This window comes from Sciurus carolinensis, chromosome 6 (genome assembly GCF_902686445.1).
Source record: "Sciurus carolinensis chromosome 6, mSciCar1.2, whole genome shotgun sequence".
Lineage (NCBI taxonomy): Eukaryota > Metazoa > Chordata > Mammalia > Rodentia > Sciuridae > Sciurus > Sciurus carolinensis.
The window spans coordinates 149926825-149951594 of NC_062218.1; the positions used below are offsets into that span (position 1 = coordinate 149926825).

The 24770-nt window shown below is 37.3% G+C and overlaps 1 protein-coding gene across 1 annotated transcript in view; it reads right to left on the reverse strand.

The window, feature by feature from the left end:
• Gabrb2 (gamma-aminobutyric acid type A receptor subunit beta2) overlaps positions 1–24485 on the reverse strand; it is a 238976-nt gene extending 214491 nt beyond the window's left edge. Inside the window, 4 exon segments of the mRNA XM_047556881.1 lie at positions 21518–21585; positions 22605–22696; positions 22820–23048; positions 24190–24485. Coding sequence (XP_047412837.1) covers positions 21518–21585; positions 22605–22696; positions 22820–22896 — 237 coding nt within the window. The 5' untranslated portion in view covers positions 22897–23048; positions 24190–24485.
• Positions 24486–24770: the final 285 nt, after the last annotated feature.

Consider the following 24770-nt stretch of genomic DNA (forward strand, 5'->3'; position numbering starts at 1 on the left):
TGGTCTTAATGCAAGCTGAAGGACAAAATCTACACCAAACCTTGGAGGTTGAGATCTGTGCAACTCTTTAATGTCAAAGTCATAATTCTCTGTCTCAGCAAAGTAGGTAAACCCAACTTTGAAAGGAGAAAGAGCCGCACCTTCAGAACATTTGTTTTATCTTTGACTATTTTTTACACTATGAGAATGACCTTGGCAACTATTTCCATACAAAACAGAGAAGACTGAGCCGCCTCTCTGGCATTACTAAGCTGCAAAATCAGTTCTTTAATGTTTTTCCCTCTATCATAGAATCCAAATAGAAGCCATACAGTCATGCAGGATGATACCTGCATCTCCCTGGGTGAAATCTGTGCTATTTTCAGTAAAAAAAGGGTGTCATTTTCTGTAAATGAACCTTGGATATTTATCTTTTGAAGATAAAGTTCTTGTTAGACTCATGTACATTTAATAACCCCCTAGGTGTTATCACACATTTAAGATTAAACACATGACTTGAAGTAAAAGTACCTCAAAAAGAGCTATACATAGAGCCAGTTTCCTGTTTTGCATTTTAGCTTTTCAATAAAATTCTCCTCAGACCTGTCAACAGATATTAGTATTCAGAAATATTAGCATCTAACAATCTTACTGCAGATTCCTGCAGACAGAGCACCTTGGGAGGATTATACTGCTAAAATTCTACAGAATTAGCAAAGAACTGATTCCGAAAAACAACCACAAAACCTTCAGTTGGAAAGAAACACATTTGCTGATAAAAACCCAACTATTGTCTGTCAGTTTTTTTTTTTATTTTTCCAAACCTTATAAGCAATGTTCTTTTCTTCCCTTATTCTTTTCAGTTTTGGTTGCACATTCATAAATTAAAAAAGAAAACTGATTTTTGTTATTAGTCAAACATTTTCAATATTTCTGAACTGGAAGGATATATTAATGCAATCCTTTTTCCACCCACAGAAATAGAACTAGAACTGAGAAAGAGAGAGAGAGTGAGAGAGAGAGAGGAAATATTACTCAAGGTCACACACTAGTAAGGGTATGTGACAGATTTAGAATTTAGGTCTTCTGAATTCTACCCTAGTACCTCTCCACTAAACAGCTTCTATGACCATTAAATTTTCACATGCTTTTCAAGATATTGCTACCTGTATTTGGTTCCCCTTTCATGTAAGCTGTGATAATGAATGTGTCAAGGTCCTGTGAAATCATGCAAAATTATATGTATGGGTATGTGATATTATTAATAGGTATTATTTATTGAGATGTATTATGTGTAGAGAGCTTCAATAAGCCTTCTCACATATTAATCATTATATTTTGGGAATAATCTTTTGGGGCTGATACCATTCTTTTTCTCGTTCTACTGATGAGAAAAGTGATGACTTAATAAATTAAATAATTTGAACCACATTACATAGGTCATAAACAGCAGAGCTAAGATTCCATGTCTCAGATCTTTAATTGCTCTGAAATGCTACCGGTGTTTATAAAAACATCAAGGGAAAAGCATGTACCTTACAAATTTTCAAAAGTAATCTTGTCTTCATCAGTATTAGGGGAAAAAAGTGTATTTCTACTAGCTGGAAAGGTAAGAACCAAATGCACTTAGTTCTGATCTAGCAATAAAAATCAGACTCTTTTTCATTCTGTTCCTTAAATACAATTCAACGAATTTTAAAGACATTCGATATTAAAAGACTGTGGAGGATTGCAGTTAAAACTTGACTTTATTTACGTGACAGGCTAAATTAGTTCACTGCTGATTTTTCTGCTTTCTGTACATCTGAAATATTATGGTATATTTACTTACAGTTAAGTCACAACAATTAAAACACATTTTATGTACAATCTGGTATTCCTGCTTAGCTCTGCTCTTGGGTTAGTTTTTAATCTTAGTCACAATTTCAGTGCACAAAATTCAGAAATAAATACTGTCAGCCTAAAGATGTCAAGTTAGATCTGCTGGCCAACAAATAAGAAGCATTCTTTGAAGAGTTCTGCATATACTACTGTCACCTCTATTGATATGCAGAGTCTTACATAACTGTAGAACTACTGTGATAATGCAGTACAAAGGTTTCCAAAACAAATTCCAAAATTCAGCTGAAACAACCTGGAGTAAAAACTGCTGGTTGAATGCAGGCAATGATAACTTTTAAACAAAACTATAATTTGGTTGCACCATAAATTCTTAGGAGAAAGAAGCACTAATAAAAGGGATTATTGGCTATTTTAACATTAATGTAATTCCTTTCTTATGTAACCACTCTGAGTCAGATCCTTTTTAGCTAAACTTGGCTATGGTTCGAACAGCCAAGGAAACAGAAATGGTCTTGACTTCCCTAAGCAGAGTCTAATGGGCTATGAGATTAATTGTTCTATAGGATAAAGCTATAATGGATGGAGGATATAAAGATTTTACTGATTCCAATTCTTAGATTAATAAAAATAGTAATCTTCTCAAAAGCATCCATACATTATTAGGTCATAAAACTTACTAAATTAATACAAAGCAAATTTGAACACTAGGTATAGTCACCCTGTTGGTTGTACATTGGAGATGATGACACTAGAATATGCAGAACTATGTTATTTACAGCGGTGTTGTAGTTGTATATTTTAGTAACATATACTAAACCAAGGCTTCACTGTCAAAAGACCAAGCCTGCCTGATACAGTGGTTCAGAAGAAAGCATGAAATCATTAAAGAGTAGCACATTGATACTTTAATATAAAATCATTCATCCAGGATAGACATTCTATTTTGCAAGGATAAATGTATATTCAGTAAACTCATGCAAAATTGTAAGGAATATCAGCTTTCTTCTAATGTACCTAGATTAAGTTACAAGAAGTATATTTTCCTGTTCAAAAAAGTATATCTTTTCATGCTGACCCATGTGATATTATCATTTTACATTATGTCCCATTTTACTCCAGTATTTCACTTAAGTTTACCAGTATCAAATCATTCAAACTATAGGTTATGAGCTCTTTTAAAAAGAAGTAATCAATTTTACAGTCTTATGTGTGTGTGTGTGTCTACCACAACCAAATACCTCATGTTATGGACAACACTGGCCTAGTTTATAGAAATGCTTTTCTATTGTAATTTCTGAACTTTTGCCTTTTTCTTGAAGGTATATCTGACTTAATCAAAACAAAGTTTAAAATTCAACTGAAGAATCTAAATTTCCTAAAATATATATGACATATTTCCTCTGAATATTAGTAACATATTTTGAGATACTTTCTAGCAATCTTGAACTCCATGCACAACTAAAGCATTCTTAGATGAATGGATCAACATGATCATCAAAACTGTTCAGTAAAGCAGACTGTCAATCAATGTATTCAAAATGATCCAATCAATTATCACCTTCGACTACTATAGCAGGAGGGCTTCACAATCCTCAATTTTAAGGAGATCAAACATCCAGATATAAGTCGTGTTCTGTTTTAGTATTGAATGCAGCCAAGTCAACACCCAGAAGCAGATATGAGAGAGGATACGCACATATGGTGTGTCAGTTACACTGACTGTAACTGCAGTCAACAAGAAATATCTCTCAACCACAAATTACAATTATATCATTCAGACTTTGAGGAACAGAAAATATAGTTTGGACATAGCACATGAGGATGATTTTGCTGACTATCTTCAAAAATTTTTCCTTACTGTTATAACACAATATACAAGACACAAATGGAGTAACTAAGCAGAGGCTATTGTTTTAATCTAAATTTTACTGGATAAAGTTAAAGACATTGAAGGGACCTTTAAAATTAAACGCTCAGTGGTAATTCATGTTGATTCTTTGGGCCAAGTGAACTATTGGTAGAAGATTAAAATTAAAATATAACAATCACTGATTCCATGTTGAAATTGATTAAGAATATAATAAACTTGAAAGAACTGCACAAGGTCTCTGCATATGTCTTTCTAGTGTGTTAGCAACACCAAGGGTACCTCATACAAATGCTGAAATGGGAGCCAAAACTGTAAAGCTAGAAGACAAATGTTCTCAGGAGGTTATTTGACATTTGTTCATTTGGCCAAGAATCAAAAATAATCATTTGAATATAAAAATCCCATTCACAATAATCATAAAAACTGCAAAGTACCAAAGAATATATTTAACAAGAATTATGTAGGGCCTACAGGAATAAATTTAACAAGAAATGTGCAAGACCTACATGTAGAAAACCATAAAATTTTACTGAAGAACATAAAAGAATATGTATAAATGGAAAGAAATATCATGTTCCTCAATAGGAAGAACCACTACTCTTGAGAAGTAAATTTCCTTTACATTCCTTAATAAATCTCAAAAGAATTTAGTACCTTTACAAAAAACAGTGGTAGCATTTTTTAACTTACTAAGATTTAAGGATTTTATGAATGCCTAACTTCTTCATGATGATCAAATACAAATAAGTATAAACATAATAAGAAAGATTTGTCTTACATTTAATGTTAGAGTAAATAAAATCATGTGATATTATACAAAAATACAAATATTAATGAAGCAATTACAGAGTACAAATGTGGACCTAAGACTTGTGGAATTCATCATATGATAAATAACACTGGGATCACTAATAAGAGCATAGGTTGTTTTACTAAATTTTATTGTGATAACTATCAATTTACTTACCTACAAATACCTGTTTCTGCTTCAGAACTTTTCCCAAAAATACATTTCAAATTAATTTTTATGTAACAAAAAATCTACAAAATATTTAAAGAACATTTGCATTCTTAATGATAGCAAATTAAAGAGAATATAGAGTATACAAAAAGAAAAAGAAAGGGAAACAGACCTTAAGGTATCAGCGATGCTTTATTAAGCCATGGAGGGGCACATTTTTTGAGAGGGAAAATGACACCTCACTACAATGGGGTCTGAATTGTAGAGGGTTTTTGGCAGAGTCACATCATGGGAGGCGTTGGTCAGTTACTTTTGGTGGGCTTACTTTCAGTGGGTAGGGGAATTTTGGCAGATAAGGGAGATTGCAACAGGTCAGACTCCTGAGCTCCCTTTTTCCCTGAGGTTTCTGTTAAATCTCCATTTCCTTCACTTATTTTCTAAATATTTTGGCGAAGACAAGTGATTTCAAGGTCTGAAAACCAAGATCAAAAACTACAAAATAAAAAAATTAATATACGCTAATGCATACAAATATAAAGTCTGCAGGACAATAAAATATATTACTTACAAACTTCTTACACAAGGTAATTTTTCTGTAATATATGGTGTAAGGCTTTATATCCTTACTATGTAAGTCCTAAAAAATCAATAATTAGAAAAGAACAAAAAAGGATTCCTTCAGAAGTAGATAAAATCAGTAAATGACATGAAAAGGCAATTCAGAGTGAAGAAATAAAAATAACCTTTAAACACAAAAATGTATTTTAGGTAATTGGCAGTAAAGCTTAATTAATATAGGAAATAATCAATTTTAGCTATCAGAGTAGCAAAGATGAAAACAATATACATACTTAGAAGTCTAAGACAGGGAAGGGAGGCTATGTAAACAGAACACATATATGGCACATTTTTAAGGAAGCAATGCTTTGCAGTAAGTATCAATATCTAAGATGTGCACATCCTGGGGTCCAGTCAGCCAACTACCAAGAATTTGCCAAGGGAATAATTTTACAGTCAAACATGCACATACAAAGTGTTCAATAGAGTTTAGTTCAAAATAGCAAAATTTCTCCAAATGCTCATAATGTCAATTAACAGAAGACTGATTTAGTACATATAGTGTAGGTATACAATGAATTTTTATGCAACAATGAAAAAATTGGAGATAGCATCTAATGTTCATGAAAGAATAAATACAAAAATCATATTTCAAAACATGATGTGATACCATTCTTTTTTATTTCATGTGTATACATGTGATATCCCATGAAGTCTGAAGGTAATCATTTCTGAACAACAATATTAATATACAACTTTAGAACTGGGGCTGCATCTCAATAGCAGAAGGCTTGCCTCGTATGTGTGAGGCACTGGGTTCAATCCTTAGCACCACATAAAAATAAATAAATAAAATAAAGGCATTCTGTCGATCTACAACTACAAAACAATTTTTTGAAAAATATACAACTTTACTTTCTATTTTTTATTATAGTTACCATTTTTATAACGGACAGGAATAAGCAATGAAAACAATGCAGTCTAAAACACACCAGAATATGGAGAAATTTATAAGAGAAATCAGCCTGCTTTATAAATCCAACCTAACACTCGGAAGTTACTTTATATCTTTCATTTAAATTTCCTTATTAACCAATATAGAAACTATTGTCCAGAATTTCACTGGGAACAAATATGGGAACTTTCAGGCCTCCTGCTTTTGATCTCATCTTTTCACATAAATACAGAAACTTTTATATTTATATTATAGAAACTATTAAAATGCAATGCCTTTTTGGTATTGTTTCCTTTCTAAAGAAATATAGGACTTGGTAATTCTTTTAAATGTTGCACATATACAAACAATGTTTTACATATATGACATATCTAACCTAATTTTTATTCTTAATTTTTTGTCAATCCAGTTGAATACGTGATAAACTAGAAGAAAGGAAAAGAGAGTAGAAACATTATGTTCTAGCAACATACTCTTATCAGATTTGAACACAAGTTTATTCAGAGTGAAGTCTTTTGAACTGATCTTGAAACACATCATAATTACTATTTTATACAAATGCTAACCATCAGTTAACTGAGTATTCTGAGATAGGTACTGCCTCATTAAAATAGCAAGTAGGACAGGAAGGGCTGATATTTTCTTAGCTCTAAAAGCCTCTTGTAAAATTTTGTCAAAATCTAATTTTGCTCCTAATTCTCGGGATTAGCATACACATCTTTCAGAACAGATTTCTGTTTTGAGCAGGAATTGAATTCATTCCACAGAAATGAAAGATGATTTACAAAAATGAAGAAAAATATAAATCTTAATCTTTAATTTACCCACAAATCCTTGTGCTATTGAAACAGTTACTAGTTAAATTGATATATAAATGATTTGAACCATCTTCCTTTGCAATACTACCAGACTTTATTCTATACAATCAATTTGTCTGATTTTTCTGAGTTTCCCAAAAGTTATCTGAGAATCTGGAATGTGGACCATTGACCATCATTCTGGAGTATTAAGATGTTGGCCCATCCACTCAATTTTTTTTTCCTAATTCTCTTTCCTTTAATTTTAGAACACAAAATAAATGACATAAGGGGAAATCAGACTTCAATCCTTGTTCCAAAACTTTCTAGATGCTGCATAAAGAGGACTGTCTTTTCTTAGTTTTGGTTCATTCTAGCTTCAGAGAAATCTTTTAACTCTCAGCCTACCCACCTGTAAAATGTGGCAATGCTTATTTCCCTGAGTTTTTTAAAAGATTGAGTAATAATTGTAAAATAGCATTTCATTTCACAGTATTTCATAAGAAAAGGTGAGTTTCAGTAGTTAGTAGACATAATCAGTTACAGCCCAGTTATTTGTCAAAGTTATAATACAATTTTTCAAATCCTGTATTTCACTGAGTCTTTCAAAATAAAGTATTTGTATGTAAACTATGAAATGCTTAAAAACCCAGAGCAACAATGCACATAGTTTGATTTTTTTTTATTTAATATCATGTAAATTCAAAAGGTCAAGATCTGGGGATATAGCTGTGTGCTACAGTGCATGAGTACCATGTTCAAGGCCTGAGGTTCAATCCCCAGGACCAAAAACAAAACACAAAAACCAAAAAGTCAAGTCCCTAATTATGTACACATTCTTATAGGACACATCCTTGTTGCATAACTTGAATATTCTTGCACACCAAACAAACTTAGCTATGAGGCACAAAGAAAGTCTTCTATTTCTCAAGTACTTAAGACACACAAGCCACAGATATTTATCATTCCAACTCTCTCCACCTCCCTCTCTGGGTCTCTCTGCAAAGTCCAACAGCACAGGCAGAATCTATTCTTACCCTAGGGACACAGTGCACTAAAATGATAACAGAATAGGAAACCCAGAGCTCAGAGACTGCTGCTACGTTCTTAAATGGGAATATGATCAATGAGGACAGATTTTTATCCAAATCTGAGAATTTTAAAAGCAGCACATATTTACAACATTTACCACTTTGACTAAAGCAACCTAATAGAGGAAGTTGCATTAAACAACAAATTTCTACCTAACTGGTAAATTACCTAGGATGAGGATCTGCACCAGTGGTAAACTACCAAGACAAAGTAAATTTAAAAAGGGGTGGGAGGGGGTGGGAATGGAAAAACAGACAGTATTACCCTATATATATGTATGATTACATGAATGGCATGAATACACATTGTGTACAATAGAAATGAAAAGCTGCACCCCATTTGTGTACAATGAATCAAAATGTGTCTGTAAAAATAAAAAATATTTTAACTAAAAAATAAAAAAATTTAAAAAATTAAAAACATGATTCTCAGAACTGACTCATCAAATAAATAGGAAGAGTGGTATTCTCTCTTAGAAAACAAGCCAGTTAATATGTTAAAATAAGAGCTGATCTTTCTACATAACCAGACAGTAATACATTTGCCAGAAAATATTTCTCTGTAGTGTTCAAAAGAAACTGGCACAATGATTTTATTAGATTTCTTACAGAACAGAACTTGGCCTCTAAAACCTGAGGTCTAAGAAAAAGCAGCCGGCATCAGAAGGAAATAAAGTAACTTTCTGCTTTTCTTGTGGTCTCAAATTCTATATAAATCTTTCATCTCTAAGTTTGGTAAGAACTTAAAATATTACGACTTTTAAAATAAAGGTGTCATTCTCTAGTGAATTCTGTTTTAAAAATGGTTTGCCATACAGACACACAAATGGGATTCAAGTAAACATTTAGGAGCATTCTTCCAACAAATGAGCTAGACTCAAATATAGACAGCCCAGTACATCAATCCCACCAGTGTGGGAAGTACTGTGGCTTAACCACGCTTGAAAGAGAAATGATGTACACAGCCCATCAGAGAACCCTGCAAGAGATCTTCCTTCAGCATAGCAACTCAAACGTTCACTTGGCCAAAGGAACAAATATGCATTTTCAAAATATATCTCAAAGCTTCTTGGAAGTGAAGGAAAAAGAATACAACACTAATATTTCATTTTTTTTTGAATTATGGTGGCTTCAATGACAAGTGCAAAGAAATGGTGATTAGATTTTAACCAACTAATTGGTATTTATTCACTCATATTTACAATTCTTTATCATTTCTGCTTCCTATTTATGGTATTTGTTTAAAATGGCCCTTAAGTTGTTTCATCCAAGGTTCAAGTTAAAAATATTCCTTGAAACAACTGATGAAGTCAACACCGTCACAAAAACTGGTTAAGTTTGAAAGATGACTTGTGCAATTTGCTTAAAATCCAACCATCCAATGATATAGTCCTTTGCCAACTGAGTTAACTTACAGTACCAAGAATCAGAAAAATTCCGTTATGACTTTAAAACCAACACTTACTTTTGAGAGAGATGCACAGTATACTCTGAAACACTACTATTTCTGTGTTAATGCTTTAGGGGTTACAATGTAGGAGAAAATGTGACTATATTCATGAAAAACATCAATTACTTTTAAATTATCTCAGTTTAAATTCTACTATGTAATCCTTCCCATTAATAGACTAATATGCAAAATGAAACCACCTTGATTTGCTACTATTTATGAGATTCTTATTTTCATGGGAAGTGAAAAACTTTAAACAAGTGTCAAAGTGAGTATGAGATAAAATATTATAATTTGTTACTTTTTAAAAATCTTTAAATTTCTATCTTGGATAGTTTTGATAATATATCATTTAATGCACATAGGTAAATTGATTCATATACATGTAGTGAGCAAGTCAATCCGGAGGTTTAAAGTCTCAGCAATAACCAGCATGTGACCCTGAGCAAATTAATTACTCAAAACTTAAATTTCTCCTCTGTAAAATGATCACAGATAAGATCCTTCAATTATGAAGTTGTTGGAAGTTTAATTTAGGTAAAACATAATGTGCATCTTGATATGGGCACTGAACACATGGTAAGTGCTCAATAATGATTAGTTCTTACTAGACACATACAAGAATAGATGTCTAGGTGGTTGAAATTATGAATTAATCTTCACAATTTTGGTTCAAAAATTTGTCACTATATTTGACAAATTCTAGGTAGATAGCATTCAAATATAGGTGTATGTATATGCATGTACATATATATGTGTTTATACACATATATAAATATATACATGCTTATACATGAACACAGATGACTTACAAAAGAGGCACCTACTTATGCAACTGTTACATAAAACTAAAAGATAAACATTAGAAGTCATTTTTCAACTAGCATAGATCCATGAAACTTTTATTGTAAAATGGAATTTTTAGATTATTTAAATTATTAGAAAAAATTCAAAGTTCTAATAACTATAGTTAAAATCTTCCAATCTATATGAAGCGATTGGGTCAAAGTAACAAAATATATTAATAAACATATTCATAATGATATGATTCATTATATATTAGTGTTCAAATATGACATGTTAATATATAATTAGATATTAATTATGATAACATTGACACTCCAAAGATATTATAAATTATATAATCTTATGGAAATATAATTGCAATAGATATGAATTAATACGAGTATTTCATATAAATAATTTTAAAAGATGCATAATTATGAAACAGATTTATCTATATGAAGTGCTTGGGTCAAAATAACAAGATTTACTGAGAAATAACATCATTTTAATTAAAGTAAAAACTAAAGTAGCAGAGTGAAAATTGGCTTTGAGAGATTAATTATTTCATTAAAAGTGTTGTTGTGGTTTGGGTCTGGAATGTCTCTCATAGGCCAATGTGGTACAGCAGGGGTCCCCAACTCCTAGCACTACTGGGAGGGGCTGGGACCTTTAAGGGGCGGGGCCAAGGGGGAGGAAGTTAGGTCCTTGGGGGATACCTTCCTCTCTCTTTGCTTCCAGGCTGCCAGCACATGAACAGGACTCATCTACATCATTTTCCAGTTATGCTTTACTGTGCTGCCACAGGGCAAAGCACCAGGGCCAGGTGACCAGGGACTGAAAACCTCTGAAACCATGAGCCAAAACAAATCTTTCCTCCCTTTAAGTTGATTAGCTCAAGTATTTTGTTTTTTGTTTCATAGTAATGGATATCTGACTAAACCAGAGTCATGGATAAGTCTGTGGGTAAACAGTTTTTAATTTTTTTACTTAACGGTCTGGCACCGATGGGGAACTGAATTATTGATCTTTGAGGCATCAATATCAAGGCGCTCCATCAGTCAGGCCTTACATTAAAGCATATCCTTCAGGCACAACAATGAAGCAGCCACAAGTAATTACAGAAAGGAATTACAGTGACATTTACCTACATCAAGTGCGTGACACTACCACCACTACTGAGCAAGCAAATATCCATCTTTTAAATAAAGAAGGATTATACAAATCATATACTAATTAATGTGTCTACTAAAATGTCAATATTTTCTGATGTTTTTCAGACATTTTAAACTAACTAATGTTGCTATTATCTATTTATTCATAGTACCAAAAAATGTGCTATGTTGTTCATCTCTCCCCTTATTATATAGACAATTCAATTTTTCTAAATACAACATATGTGTCAATAAAATTAGTGTGGATATTCTAAATGGCAGTTTTTAAAGGTAAATACTTTTTAGCTTTTGTAGTCTTACACTCAGTAGTGTCCCCTGCTTTTACATTTGTTTCTTGTGAAAATGCTGAAGACTCAGGTCAAAGCCTGTACCTAAGAAATCTTAATATCTACTCTGCAGAGCTCTCAAGGTAATATGCAATTAAGCTTCCCCCTACATATGCACCCCTACCATTCCCATCCACTTACTTCCTGTGCAAACTTAAAAATTCTATGACCTCTCTAGTCCTTAGCTTCCAGATTTGTAAAAGGCAATGCTGATTCCCAGTTCATAGTCTTTCTGTGAGTTAAGTGAGATAATCATACACATCCTAGATTTTTGTCTTAGTAACTCTGTTATTACTAACATGCAATGGTTATTCATATTGTCCATGTCCCACTTCACTCTCCAACATGACGATTCCCCTTACTCTCCATCTATTGAAATTGCCTTGTTCTTTCTTTCTCAGTTCAAGCTCTCCCTGTTCCATGAAATCTTCCTCCACAAATTTCAGTCACTCAATACATTTGGGTCTTTATCATTATAAAAGCCTTACTACAACCAGAGACTGGTCAGTTGTTGGCCAGTACCATTATTGGTGATAATATTCACTTTACTTCCCTTTTACTAGTGTTCTGAACACAGCATCCTTCACCCTGATGGTATCTCCACTAGAGTCATCTAGAGAGCTTGTAAACATGAACAATCCTGAAATCCACCTCTGACCTGCCAAATTAGTTTCTGAGCATAGATTCAGGAAGTATGAATATTAATACGAAACTGATAATATTCTTGCACAAAAAATGTTTATGAATCACTGTAAAAATTTTAATTGTCAACATTTTATTTCTAGTTCTTTACCTGAGGAATATGGCACATTCCTGTCCCACCTCTGAAACATTGTTAGCTCCATTTTCCCCTCATTTCTTCCTTCAGTAATTATGATTAATTCTTCTAGCTTCTAGAGAAAGGTTCAACTCTGATATAAAAACTGTCTCAAAGCCTTCTACAATACAGCCTTACTCGTATAGCGCCAGTTTAGGTAGCAATTGTTACACATTTTTTGGTAGCCTGGCCACGATTGTCCTTCAACTACTCCTCCAACAAACTCAGTCCATATTTCCTGAGCATCTAGTAATTATCAGGCATGAGCTCAGCTCTGGGGATGCACAGAAACCTGGCCTCAAAATCTGTGATCCTCCTCTATGGCTCACTCACATATCACTTTTCTAAGATACACGTGGATTCACTCTAAAACTTCATTAATTTAATTGTCCCTATTGTGTTAGGAGAGAATTTATATCATCTTCAATCGCTTAAAGAATTACTTTTAAGTTAAGGCCTCCTGGCAAGAAAATGGAAAGTAGGTGCCAAATTACAGAGCAAGGAAATGAGACTTGGCAGTAGAGATACCAATAGAATGTGAACAAAACAGAGCACCAACACAAGTCGATGGCTCAACACGTCCCCCATATTTTTCCATAAAAATCCTGACAAGATAGTGTAAACTCTTTTATCTCCTTATTTAATAAAATACATACTTTGCAAATAAAATGAATGATTGGTAGTAACATAAATCTTGTGTTTCTATCTTTAAAAACTCATAGCCTAGCCAGGCGTGGTGGCCCATGCCTGTAATCCCAGGGTTCAGGAGGCTGAGGCAGGAGGATCTTGAGTTCAAAGCCAGCCTCAGCAACAGCCAGGCACTAAGCAACTCAGTGAGACCTGTCTCTTAATAAAATACAAAATAAGACTGGAGATGTGGCTCAGTGGTTGAGTGCCTCTGAGTTCAATCTCTGGTACCACGCCCCTTGCGCCAAAAAAACAAAAAACTCACAGTCTTCTAATTTTTTTCTTTCTCTTTTAAAGGCCTGTTTTAAGGTATATATATGTCATCCAAAAACAGTGTGATTTTGGAAAAACTGAATAATGCCAGGATAGAAGTTGAGTAAAGATTAGCTGTGTCAAAGTAATAAGTCAAAGTAGTAAATAATACTGTCAAATACATATTTAAACCTACACGTTATGTAAATTCAGTTCTCTATTTTGCATATGACTTTCATACTATCATTAATGGTGCAAAAGTAAAAGTAAATAATGTGTCCCTTGATTTTCAAATAGTCTACAAGTAGAATTCTGGCTAATAAACTATAAATGGAATTAATAGATTCCCATTTTGAAGATATAGTCAATTAATTAAAAAAAGAAATTGTGAATGTGCTCCTATGTGTGCATGCGTGTGTAAAAGCAAAGACTGTGGAAAAATACGCACTCATTGACATGGGTGGTAGAACTGGTGTACACTTTTTAGAAATAACACTGTAAAAATAGCCCTGGTCTATTATATCAAAATACACAGTATAACATTTCACCTACGAGATAACTAAGTAGAATGTGGGAAATATGAATAATAGACAAGAACTAGGATATAACACAGGCAAATTAAAACAGGTTGAATGGAAAGATGAGGATGTGATGCTGGTTAGTATTTTTAAATTGCTTTTTCCACAATATCCCACTAACCATAAGTGAAAATGGCAATTGCACTCAAGAGCCCTCGCTTGCTAAGGGAGTCTCCTTGCCTCCACTTGCCAGGTAGCAGGCCACCACCCTCACACCACGCTTCTGCAAGGGAACAGTGTTGATCCCTGGGGCATGCTTGGCAATTTCTAGAGACATTTTTGGTTTTCACAGTTTCCTGATCTCTGCAACTGGCAGAGATCAGGCATGCTGTGAAATATCATGAAGTGCACAATGCAGCCCTCCACAGCAGAGCGTCACCTGGCTCAAAATGCCAACAGCACCACATAAGAAACCTGCTACAGAGAACCTGCAAAACAAGCCTGTGTTCCTCCTAAAAGTAAGCCCACCTTCCCCACCAAAGAACATTTTCTGACTTATATTCTTGTGGGAATTCCAAGCAATGTCATCCTTTGGGGGAAAAAACAGCTAAAACACACAGACGCACTTTTCAAATATAAAACCCAAGGTATTTCCTTCACCTGTTTTCTCTTACAGGCTAAGCCCAAAGTCAGCTCCTCACTTCATGCCCAGGCAACAAAAGCATTATTCAGTGCCATAAAGTAACAGTAAGGGTTTGCTCCAAACATTAGCCAAGAGAAACAGATTTAGAAACTATCAAGTGTGTAGTTATTTAAAATTGACGAAATATGAGGTCTGGCAAATATGAGGTGAAAACAACCAACTTTAAGCAAATTATTTTTAGGAACAACCAATCAGAATGCACAAATTATTCAATCACAACCAAGAGAACAAGTGCAGCTGTAAATCAGACCTTAAAACAAAAAAAAAAAAAAAAAAGAAAGAAAGAAAAGGGTGTGGTCTTTCCACACAATGTCCACCTACAGCTTAAAACCAAAACGTTCTTGAGAATGAATAAGGCAACATTTCATTGCAGTTATATATCATAAATTATTAACCTGGAAGGTTACCTGACAGAATTTGCTGAAGCTCTAGAAATATTATTAGACAGCTAACAAATGGCACCCATATGCAATAAAAGAAATGATGACAAGAGCAACACCCCCAACTCCTCAAGACCCTGCATAAATTTTCCTTTACTGCTTGGGAATTGTGCTAAATAGATGTAATATACAATATAAGTTTCCCAAGTACAGGAACCATGTCTTGTATTTAACCCATACTGAATACAACACCTACTTGAAACCATCACTTCAATAAAATCAAAACATTGTGAAGATAAAGAGCAACAAGAGTAATAGAAGTATTTCATGAAGGAGCAGTTCGGTTTGATCCACTCAGTGACTCCAAAACAAGAATAAAAATAGCTGTGACAAAACAGGTTGACATGGAATGAAAATGATCAAAGAAGAAAGCCTTGCAACATTTGAAAGCACCATGTAACCAGGCTAAGAACCAGGGATGGGAAGGTGATCACTTGCTACCTGTGTGACCTTGAATAAGCCACTTCACCTCTCTGGGTCTCCAGTTCCTCCTTTGGATTTTAGCGATCTCAGTTTCTACAGGAGGTTTATTAAGATGAAGAACATTAACACAATATCTGTGTAAGTTAAGGGCTCAGTAAACACTAGGTGACATTATTATATTACTGTGATACCAAGCTGCTACTGCTGCTGCTGATGGAGATTGCTGAGCACTGTACACATGGAGGAGGAAGAGAAGGAGGAGGAGAGGAGAAAGGGAAGGAGAAAAAGCACTTGTAGAAAGAGCTTGCCAAAAGAGAGTAGGAGTTTCTAAGCACACCTGGTGTAGAATTAAAGCCTGCCAGTGGCCACTGAGTTCACATACCCTTCATGGGATCATGGTCATGCTTCCCGAGTGACCTCACTCACCTCTTCCCCACAACAGCCAAAGTTAGCCCCTGAATCTCAAGAGAAAATGTCTCCTGCTACTGAGAATGTGTAGGTCTTCAGGCAAGGAAGCCTGCAGCCTCCTTCCTGATCCTTCCACCACCTCCTCTTTGCATCTTCAACCTGCTTCCTTCTAAACAGTATTTCCCTCCAACTCACATGATTCCTTTTCATCAGTTTCCGTCTCCCCACTTCCCTTCAGATCCAGACATTTCAAAGTGTAGTCTCCACCCACCAAACCTCCTCTGGCTGCACTGTACAAACGTGTCCTCTTACAACATCTGGGAGACGAGTCTCACAACTAATTTCAGCTGATTCTTGGGGCATCTGACACAGCTGGCCATTTGCTGCTCTTTTATGTGCTCCTGCATGTGGGTTTCTAAGACATTACCATCAGGAGGACCTCACTCTTCCTCCGTGCCTGCTCCTTAGCTATCGATCTCTTTTCTAGGTTCCTTTTCGATTTTCTATCACTTAAAATGACAGTGCTCACCAGATCTTACTTTGGACAGTCTTCTCCATTCCTTCTCTGCATCTAGTTAGTTCTAAGTGCCACTTTCACACTGACAATGCTCAAGTCTATCACTCGAGTCATTACTTTTTCCATAACTAAGGAATCACCTAACTCCACTTGGATGTTCCTTGTGCATAGAAAATTCAGCATTTCCCAAACTCAACTACTCACTGTCCACCCACGTATTTCATCCGCCCAGCATCCACTGCCCTTCCTGTCCTCCCCGTAGTGATCAATGACACCACTGGAAATGGGATTTACCAAAATCCACTTCTACTCTGTAAACGCACCAAGTTCACCTCTTCTCATTTCCACCCCTGTCTTCATTGGTCAATACTTCCCAGGTTTCTGCAGCCAGTGTTCATCTCATCTCCCAACCTTAGGTCTTGTTCCAGATCAGCCCACCTACCGCCCTTCACACTACCTCCTAGAGGTGTTATCTGCTCTTGTGATTCTCCCAGGGACATCTCTTCATGGGTCCCTACTGTCTTTGGGAAAGAATCTGAACTTACTAGATAAGACACAAAATTGGCTACCTCCTATGGCTTCAAAACCAGTTCTGTCACCCCTTACTCCCCCTGCAGTCACTTAAACCTATTTTCAAATCCCTAATACCATTTATTTTTCCTGAGTCACACCCTCTCTTATATGCCTTTTTTTTTTTCCTGCTTGGAACACTGGTCCACAGATCTCTAACCTCTTCTTCATGAAGCTAATTTCTGTGCAGTGCCTCTGTATTCTATATGGTACTATATTCTGTCAATTTTCCCTTCAAAGCACTTGTGATCCTATGCTGATCTTTTAGATGGTGGATGTCTCCCAGCTGAGTTCTATGATTCTCTGCTCTATTTCTTCACATATAGATAGTTCAGTGTGTGGTGAACAACCATGAATTCCTGCTAAGAAAGTGAATTCCTCATTCATTATTTGTAGCATTCACCCACTGGAGGAGACACTGCCTTGTCTAGATATAAATTATAAACATGATAGAATAAGATAGAACAAATGTCTGAAATATAAGGCAACTTGAAATACCAAACATGAAATGACTGGTGAAACTAACAAGTAATGAAGGAACTGATAGGAGATAGACCACTGTGCACACACTTGTGCACCTCCCTGGCAAAAAAGGGTTAGAGAAAAGATAAAACTTAAGCTAAACAGAAGCACAATAAGCACCTGATGTGGAATTTAAGATTCATAAGCACCTAAATGTTAAGTTTCATGAGGTCAAGGGACAGACTTGTCTTGTTCACTACTCTGTCCATGAGATCTTACACATGCTTGGCTCATAGTGGCTGCTAAATAAGTATTGGTTGAATGGAATTTTAAACTGTGCAGCTGGTGATGCAAGAAACATCTGTTTAAAAAAAAAGAGAGAGATACTTTTCTCCATTTGCTATTCCATAAAAAGGTAATTTGTGTATGTGTTTACTAGAACTCTTTCCTCAAAAGTGAAATATTGCTTCACTCGTTGGTTGGCAAATGTGTTGCTTCAAGATGGAGAAGAATCTGCTTTAAATGAAGAGAAAGCTATTTCAGTCCATAATCCTCAGAGCCAAATTTGAATCTTAAAATGCACTTTTCATCAAAGAATCTTAACAAAAAGATTCCTGCCAATTTAACCAAAACATCTAAAAATATTTCATTCCAAAGCCAAGCTTCCTGCTCAGGAGCATTCTAATTGAGATCTCATTCTTCCAAAGATCTTCCATGGGGTGACACTCTCCTGAGTCTCATGGCTTAGATACCATTGCCACCTTCCTAAGAACTCACAACTCTAAGCCATTTAGGTATTCTGCATTTTCTTAATGCTTTTCTAAATTCCCAAGTTTTCCTGGAAATTCTTCATATCCAATAGAGTTACTATTACAACCAAGCAGGAGAAACTGTAACTCTGAGTTGCAAGTCAACTTAACATGCTCCTTCTCATTCCAAACATGAGCAAACTGAGACCTAATGAGGTACATTATCAATGCAAGGACACTTAGGACAGAAGCAGGAGTGGATACTTTGTCTCTTAGATGCTAGAAGAGCATGAATTTCTGTTCATGGAGCACCAATACACTAACATATCATTTTTTTTTTTTATTTCTGGTGATCACCTGAGACAGGTAAAATGGAACTGTTACTTTCCATTAACAGGAAGGAAACTGAGTTCACTCAGGCTGTGAATGTCCTCAGCAGTACAACTACCATCCAATACTCCTGATTCAGTCCAGGGTCTTTTCATCATTGTCACTTCTAAGAAGCATCACATTGACATGGATGGACATTTTTTTCTTCAACACAAATGAGTCAACAGCAATTTAAAATGGTCTAGTGCCAGCATTTTTCAAAGGAAGATGTGCTAGAATAAGAAAGTCACAATTACCAGAGGCTACAGTCCAAAAAGTAGAATGAGGGAGATATATGCATGTTAATCAACTGTGAAATTTAACTTAAATAATTAAACAATCATTCTTTAGGAACTGAATCTAACCAAAAGACCTTAACCTTTTTAGAAATGTGTTTTAAGGACAATATACCACAAACATCACAAACATCTTCTTTTACTTAAGCACTAGTGATGGAATTACTTATCTGTTGCTGTGAAGCTTGTAGCCATATTTAAAAATAAAGTAACAACAACATATATAACAAAAATTTTCTTTGGAGGATTAGTTTTAGATTCTTTAGATTGCTAGCTTAAATGATGCTCATTTTTTAACAAGCTACAGTTGAACGTGTCCATGAGTGTCAGCATTAGGCTAAGAAAGGAATCAGGATTCAAACTTTTAACACTTAGTTCTAATCAGTAATGCTGCAGTGCTGTCCCATTTACAACTTGACATTTATTTTTGTACTTTCAACATCCCATGATTTTCAGCAACAGTAAATAGCTTTAAATGATAACACCTCTCCTTAGCTGGATCTATATTTTGACTTGCAGGTCTTGGCATGGTGTCCACCTGAAAGACCTCTCCAAAAATGTTTCATGAAGGGAAACATGAATAAAACTTAAGAAAGGAAAAGAAAACAAATACTCTACCACTCCAAACAATTTTCTATGTAATTCACTTAAGTTCTTGGTTAACCAACTGCAATAAACTAGGCATCTCAAGATTGTCTCTGGATTCTAGATTTTTCCTCCCATTTTCTCACAAAATACCATTTTAGTGATGTTGTAAAGAAGCAAGTTTTAAAATAAAATTTGAGAGGAGAAAAAGAGCATGAATAAAGAAAAACAGAAAAGTGTCTGATTCAACCACATGTAGGACACACAGACTCACACATGACTTCTATATAACTTTGTTTTCAGCAACACAATTTAGATTCAAGTACCTGGAACTTAGGAGATATACACATTAGGACCATTTTCTATTTTTATGTTGAAACTCAGAATACAAACTGATGAAAAACCTTGAATCCCAAAAAAGTGAATATCTGTATAGCTGAGAAATTCGTTTAAGAAACATTCTCTATCCACACAGGGAATCTCTTAATGTGTGGTTCTGCACATCCAATATTGTCTTTGATCAGCATACACATCCATATAAAAAAAAACTTTGACAAAAATTAGAACACAAGAAGAGTCATGCCACTACAAAATTGCTGAAATAGTTGAACATTCCCTTAAGTTTTCATAAGATGCTTCAGAATCTTGCCACAATCCCACACTATCACTTATTTTTGGACAATGGATAAGGTTATACTGGCTATTTAGGTTCCTGTTTGTTTAAATTCTAGGAATATGGAAATGTGTATAATGTTGAGAGTCGGTTCAAAACCTAGTACTTTGGGCCTCTTGGGTAAATAAATAAATGTCCTAATTCTCAGGCTGGCTAAGAAGTGTCTGCATAAAATCTTCCACACTACACCCCCTTCTTTAGTTACCCATCCACTTTCTGGATAGAAGGATGCCATGGCACAATATCCTTAAATGTGCTGTGTGCTCTGTCAAAAGTAACCCTGGAGACTTACATCAAAATGTGGTCCATATAGATGGACTTTTCCAAAGGAGAAAACTTTACAAACACAGAGTAGAAAAGTTATCATAGAAATGTCCCAAGTTAGTGGGGGAATCTGGGACACTTATAGTCATGCATATCTGCAGTGCCCCAATGGGGGCAGCAGGGGGCGCTCCTGCATGAAGCAAACCCCCCACAAGTGCTTCCCGTTTGGGGAACACAGAGGCTTTTTCTCTTAGCCCCAAGTTCAAGAAGATAGCCAGTAAAGAGAGTAGCTGTCAATAAATCATACAAGCTTAGGACAGACACTAGGTGAGTAACTTTCCAGAAGTGACTAGAGATAACACATGGAACTGAGTCCGCCCTTTGGGAACTGAGTGACAATTTTTATTTTTGTTTTCAAGAACAAAACGGATTAAAGCCTATGGCAAGCAATAAGGATGAGGAAGGGGGTTTTCATTAACTATAAAGAGGTGATTTCCAAAAGCAACAAGTGAGCCTCAGTATCCCAGATTTGTTTATTTAGCCTCTTTACCATAATTGAGTTTGTAGGTTATACTCTGTTAAATAATTTTCTGTTAAAACAAAACAAAACAAAACAAAAAACTCTTTCCTTTTCTCCTAACCTAACCCCATTCTAGAAAATCACTTCATGAACTGAATTTTCTATGGAGCTTAAAGAAAGATGGCATCTGCAGGGGTCTCCAGCATGTGGCTACCTTTTACAAGCAAACATGTGATTCGTATATCTCACTCCACAACAAGATACAAGTATCAGAACCAGGTTGGAAACAATATTAAGGACCAACACAAGCCAGCTCTGTAACCTCAAACACAGTGAATTTCAAGGCAAAATTCCATGCCCTTTCCCACTCCTCATACATATATTCCCACATATCCCACCCTCAATGGCTAGCTCCCTCCTTATCCCTGTTTCCAATTAAAGGTCCTCAGAGACATAGCCATAAACCTCAGTACTCACCATATTGACTTCAGAAACCATGTCGATGCTGGCAATGTCAATGTTCATTCCCACAGCCACCGGGGGACCTGCAAACCAACGTGGTCAGCCATGTGATTTCTGAGAACTTATTCATTCTTAAAAAGAGTTGTCTCTGGGCATAGGACACCCTGACTCAAACCCCTCTCCACCATTAATCCTCAAATGCTTCACTTTCCTGCTCCTTTGCAAAAATAGTGGGAGACACCCACTCCTCTAGGAACTGCTCCACTGAATATGCACACACGTGTGCTGGTGGTTGAGCGATTTCAGCGCTGTCTACATATGTAGATGTCTCAGCTTGTGAATGCACAAAACTTAGAGAAGCATAGGAATCATTCTAGAGGAGAGAATTTTTATATATTGCACTGAAACCCCCTCCTCCTCATTCTTCCCCACACCCCTTCTCTGTGTGTAGGTTTTAACTCTTAAAGTGCCAGAAGAGTCTAAAGCAAAACGGAATGGGCACATCAGTATATTTAGGTTTGCAGTGAGAGATGTCATTTCCCACCTACCCTATCTGCTCCCCCTACCCTCTCATCCAACAGCCCCTCCCCTTCTCCCTCCAGGCTCTGGAGGCTTGGAGGAGTGGATAATATTCAGACATGAGCCACTTTAAACCGTGGCCAAAGGAACTCTTCCAAAGTAGGCGGGCGCAGGGGGTTAATGCCACCTCTCCACCAATTGCCTGCACATCTTGTTCTCAAAAATGTTCACAATGGCCTTCTGTAAGACAGATTCTCTGGGCACACCATTAACTAAACTTAACAGGCTTGTCTCTCACGGAAGCAAAGACAGTAAAGCAAAGGATTTCTAACAGTGAAGGAGATGGAAAGCAAGTCACCAATTCTGAGTTCTCACTAAGAGGGTCTCTGAGAGACCTCTCAAGTATGGGATAGTAACACCCCAGGGTAAGTTTTGATCCGTTTTTCAATGTGGGAAAACAGAGATACATTCAGTGCACCACATGCACCCTCAACTAAGGGGGAGGAAGAGAGCGCACACAAAGCTCAAAAGGCAGCTTCAGCTATAGCTGGGCTGTTTCTTATTTGCAAGGCAACCCCATTACCTCCAAAATCTGGTCTCAGACGAATGTCATAGCCTTTCAGCAGTCTATCCACCGTCTCTTTAACCAGCGACATATTACTAGGGTCATTGACACTAAAAAAAGAAATGACAATAAACAGGCATCAAAAAGGAAGCAAGCACATCGTCTTCAGCATCCTTGCTCACAGAGGTATGCAGACAGAATTCCTCCAAGTAAGAAAGGAAAAAGACACTTACCTCTGCGCGCAGACAGCGGCGATTATTAAGGGGAATGACCAAATCCCAAAGTAGCCCCTTTTCCGGACTCTCCACATCCCTTTAGTTTTTGATGGGATTGAGGGTTTCAGTGAAGAGAGGAGATCCAACTTAGTCTGCCCAGTGCAGTAATTCTAATGTGAGGCGCATGCGCACGGCGTACCAAAACATCAAAGGGGCAGCGGCGGCTGCCGGGGACCGAGCAGATTTCCTTGTTTAAAAAAAAAAAAAAAATTAAAGGGGAAAAAGGAAAAACATATACATGTATAATATATACATATTTGAATAATATAAAAAATCACCCCACAGGAGCATTCCAGAATAAAATTTTTGTTGTTCTTTTTTTAAAACAAAAACAACTACAGCGCCTGGTAAGTTTCAGTAGTTGCAGGAGGCAGTTTTTCACCTCGCGGGTTGTGGATTTTCGGTGTGTGTATGCGTGTGTGTGTGTGTGTGTGTGTGTGTCCGTCCTCTCAAATATGCAAAACCAGATTAAGAATTTAAAGGAGAGCAGGTGTCGGGTGCGAATGGAAGACGGGTGCCTGGAAGCCCACTTCTGGTCTGAGCAGGCAGACGGGGAGCAGGAGTTTGAACTTTATTTCCTTGGTGAACAGCATCCCCTGCCTGGGGCAAGACCAGCGTGGGGGTGGGGATGAGCAGCCGGGGTTGGGGGTGGGTGGGAAAGGGAATCAGAGGCGGAGGGAGGGAGGTAGAAACCAATGGGAGGCGTGTAGAGCAACCCCATGGATTTGGGGCGGGTGGGGGGAGTGCGGAGAATAAGAAAGAAATGGAAAACATTTTTTTTAATAGGAAAAAAAAAAAAAGAACAAAAAGAATAAAACGATGCTCAGTCTGTTTCGGGAGTCAAAGAGCAATCTCTTCTTCACTACTCACGAGCGATTCCTTTCTCTTCCTCCTCACCCTTTGCCCCCTATTCCCAGAGATGAAAACCTCGGGGTCCTGGTTTCTGGCGGTGTGACGTTCCTGACCCGCTAGTACCGGTTATTTATAGCAGGAGGGGGAGGGGGCGAGGGGAGCAGAAAGGCAAGGCTGTCTCTCCAGGTTTGGGTCTGAATCTGCATTGGGAACCTACTAGTGGGCAGGGTGGGGTTGGGATGCGGGGGAAATGGGATCTGGGGGCGTGAGGGCCGCGGGAGTGGGGGCGTTGGGCAGTGCTGCAGCACAGGTGCGGGGGACCAGAGGGCGTGGGCAGCCGCACGGTGCGGGAAGGGCAGGTGGCGGGCAGGGTGGGACGCGCCTGGGCCGGGCCCCCTACACTCCCTCGAACGCACGCGCACCCGCGCGCACACACACGTGCAGGCACACTCCCCACCGCTGCGCGCCCTCCTTACCTCGCGGGCTCGCGCTCGCTGCCCACTTCGGCGGCACTCACAGCGGGAGCCTCCAACCCCTGGGTCGGGTTTGGAGAGCTGGACACCGGCCGTTCAAGGACTGCGCCCCTAGATCCAACAAGCTCCAGCGGTCCCTAGAAGGCAGGCAAAATGAAGGAGAGGCTCGCGACTGCCCGAGGCAGCGGGTTCTCCCTGGGTTTCCGCGCCACCTCTTCCTTTCTTCCCTTCCCCAGACCGGAGGGACTTGCACACCCGAGGCTGCCTCTTTCCCTCCTGCCTGAGGCCCCGATCGGTTCACTACGGCCACAGGGACCCAGAGAAGTCAGCAAGATTAGGGTGGGGAGTGAAAGAGGAAGGAGGTGCTCAATTCACTAAAGAAATGTTTCCTCCGCTCCAGAGAAAGGGACCCCAAGGCACGGAAGTCAGGGCCATCTGGAGGAGCCCGAGACCGAAACTACTGACTCTCGGAGAGTCACCCCGAGTTTACCTTGGAAAGGGATAAAGGGACGGGGCAGGTGCTTCCGCTCCCTTGGCCCCCACTCCCTGGGGAAGAACAGGACGAGCCAGAGCTCAAACCCGCA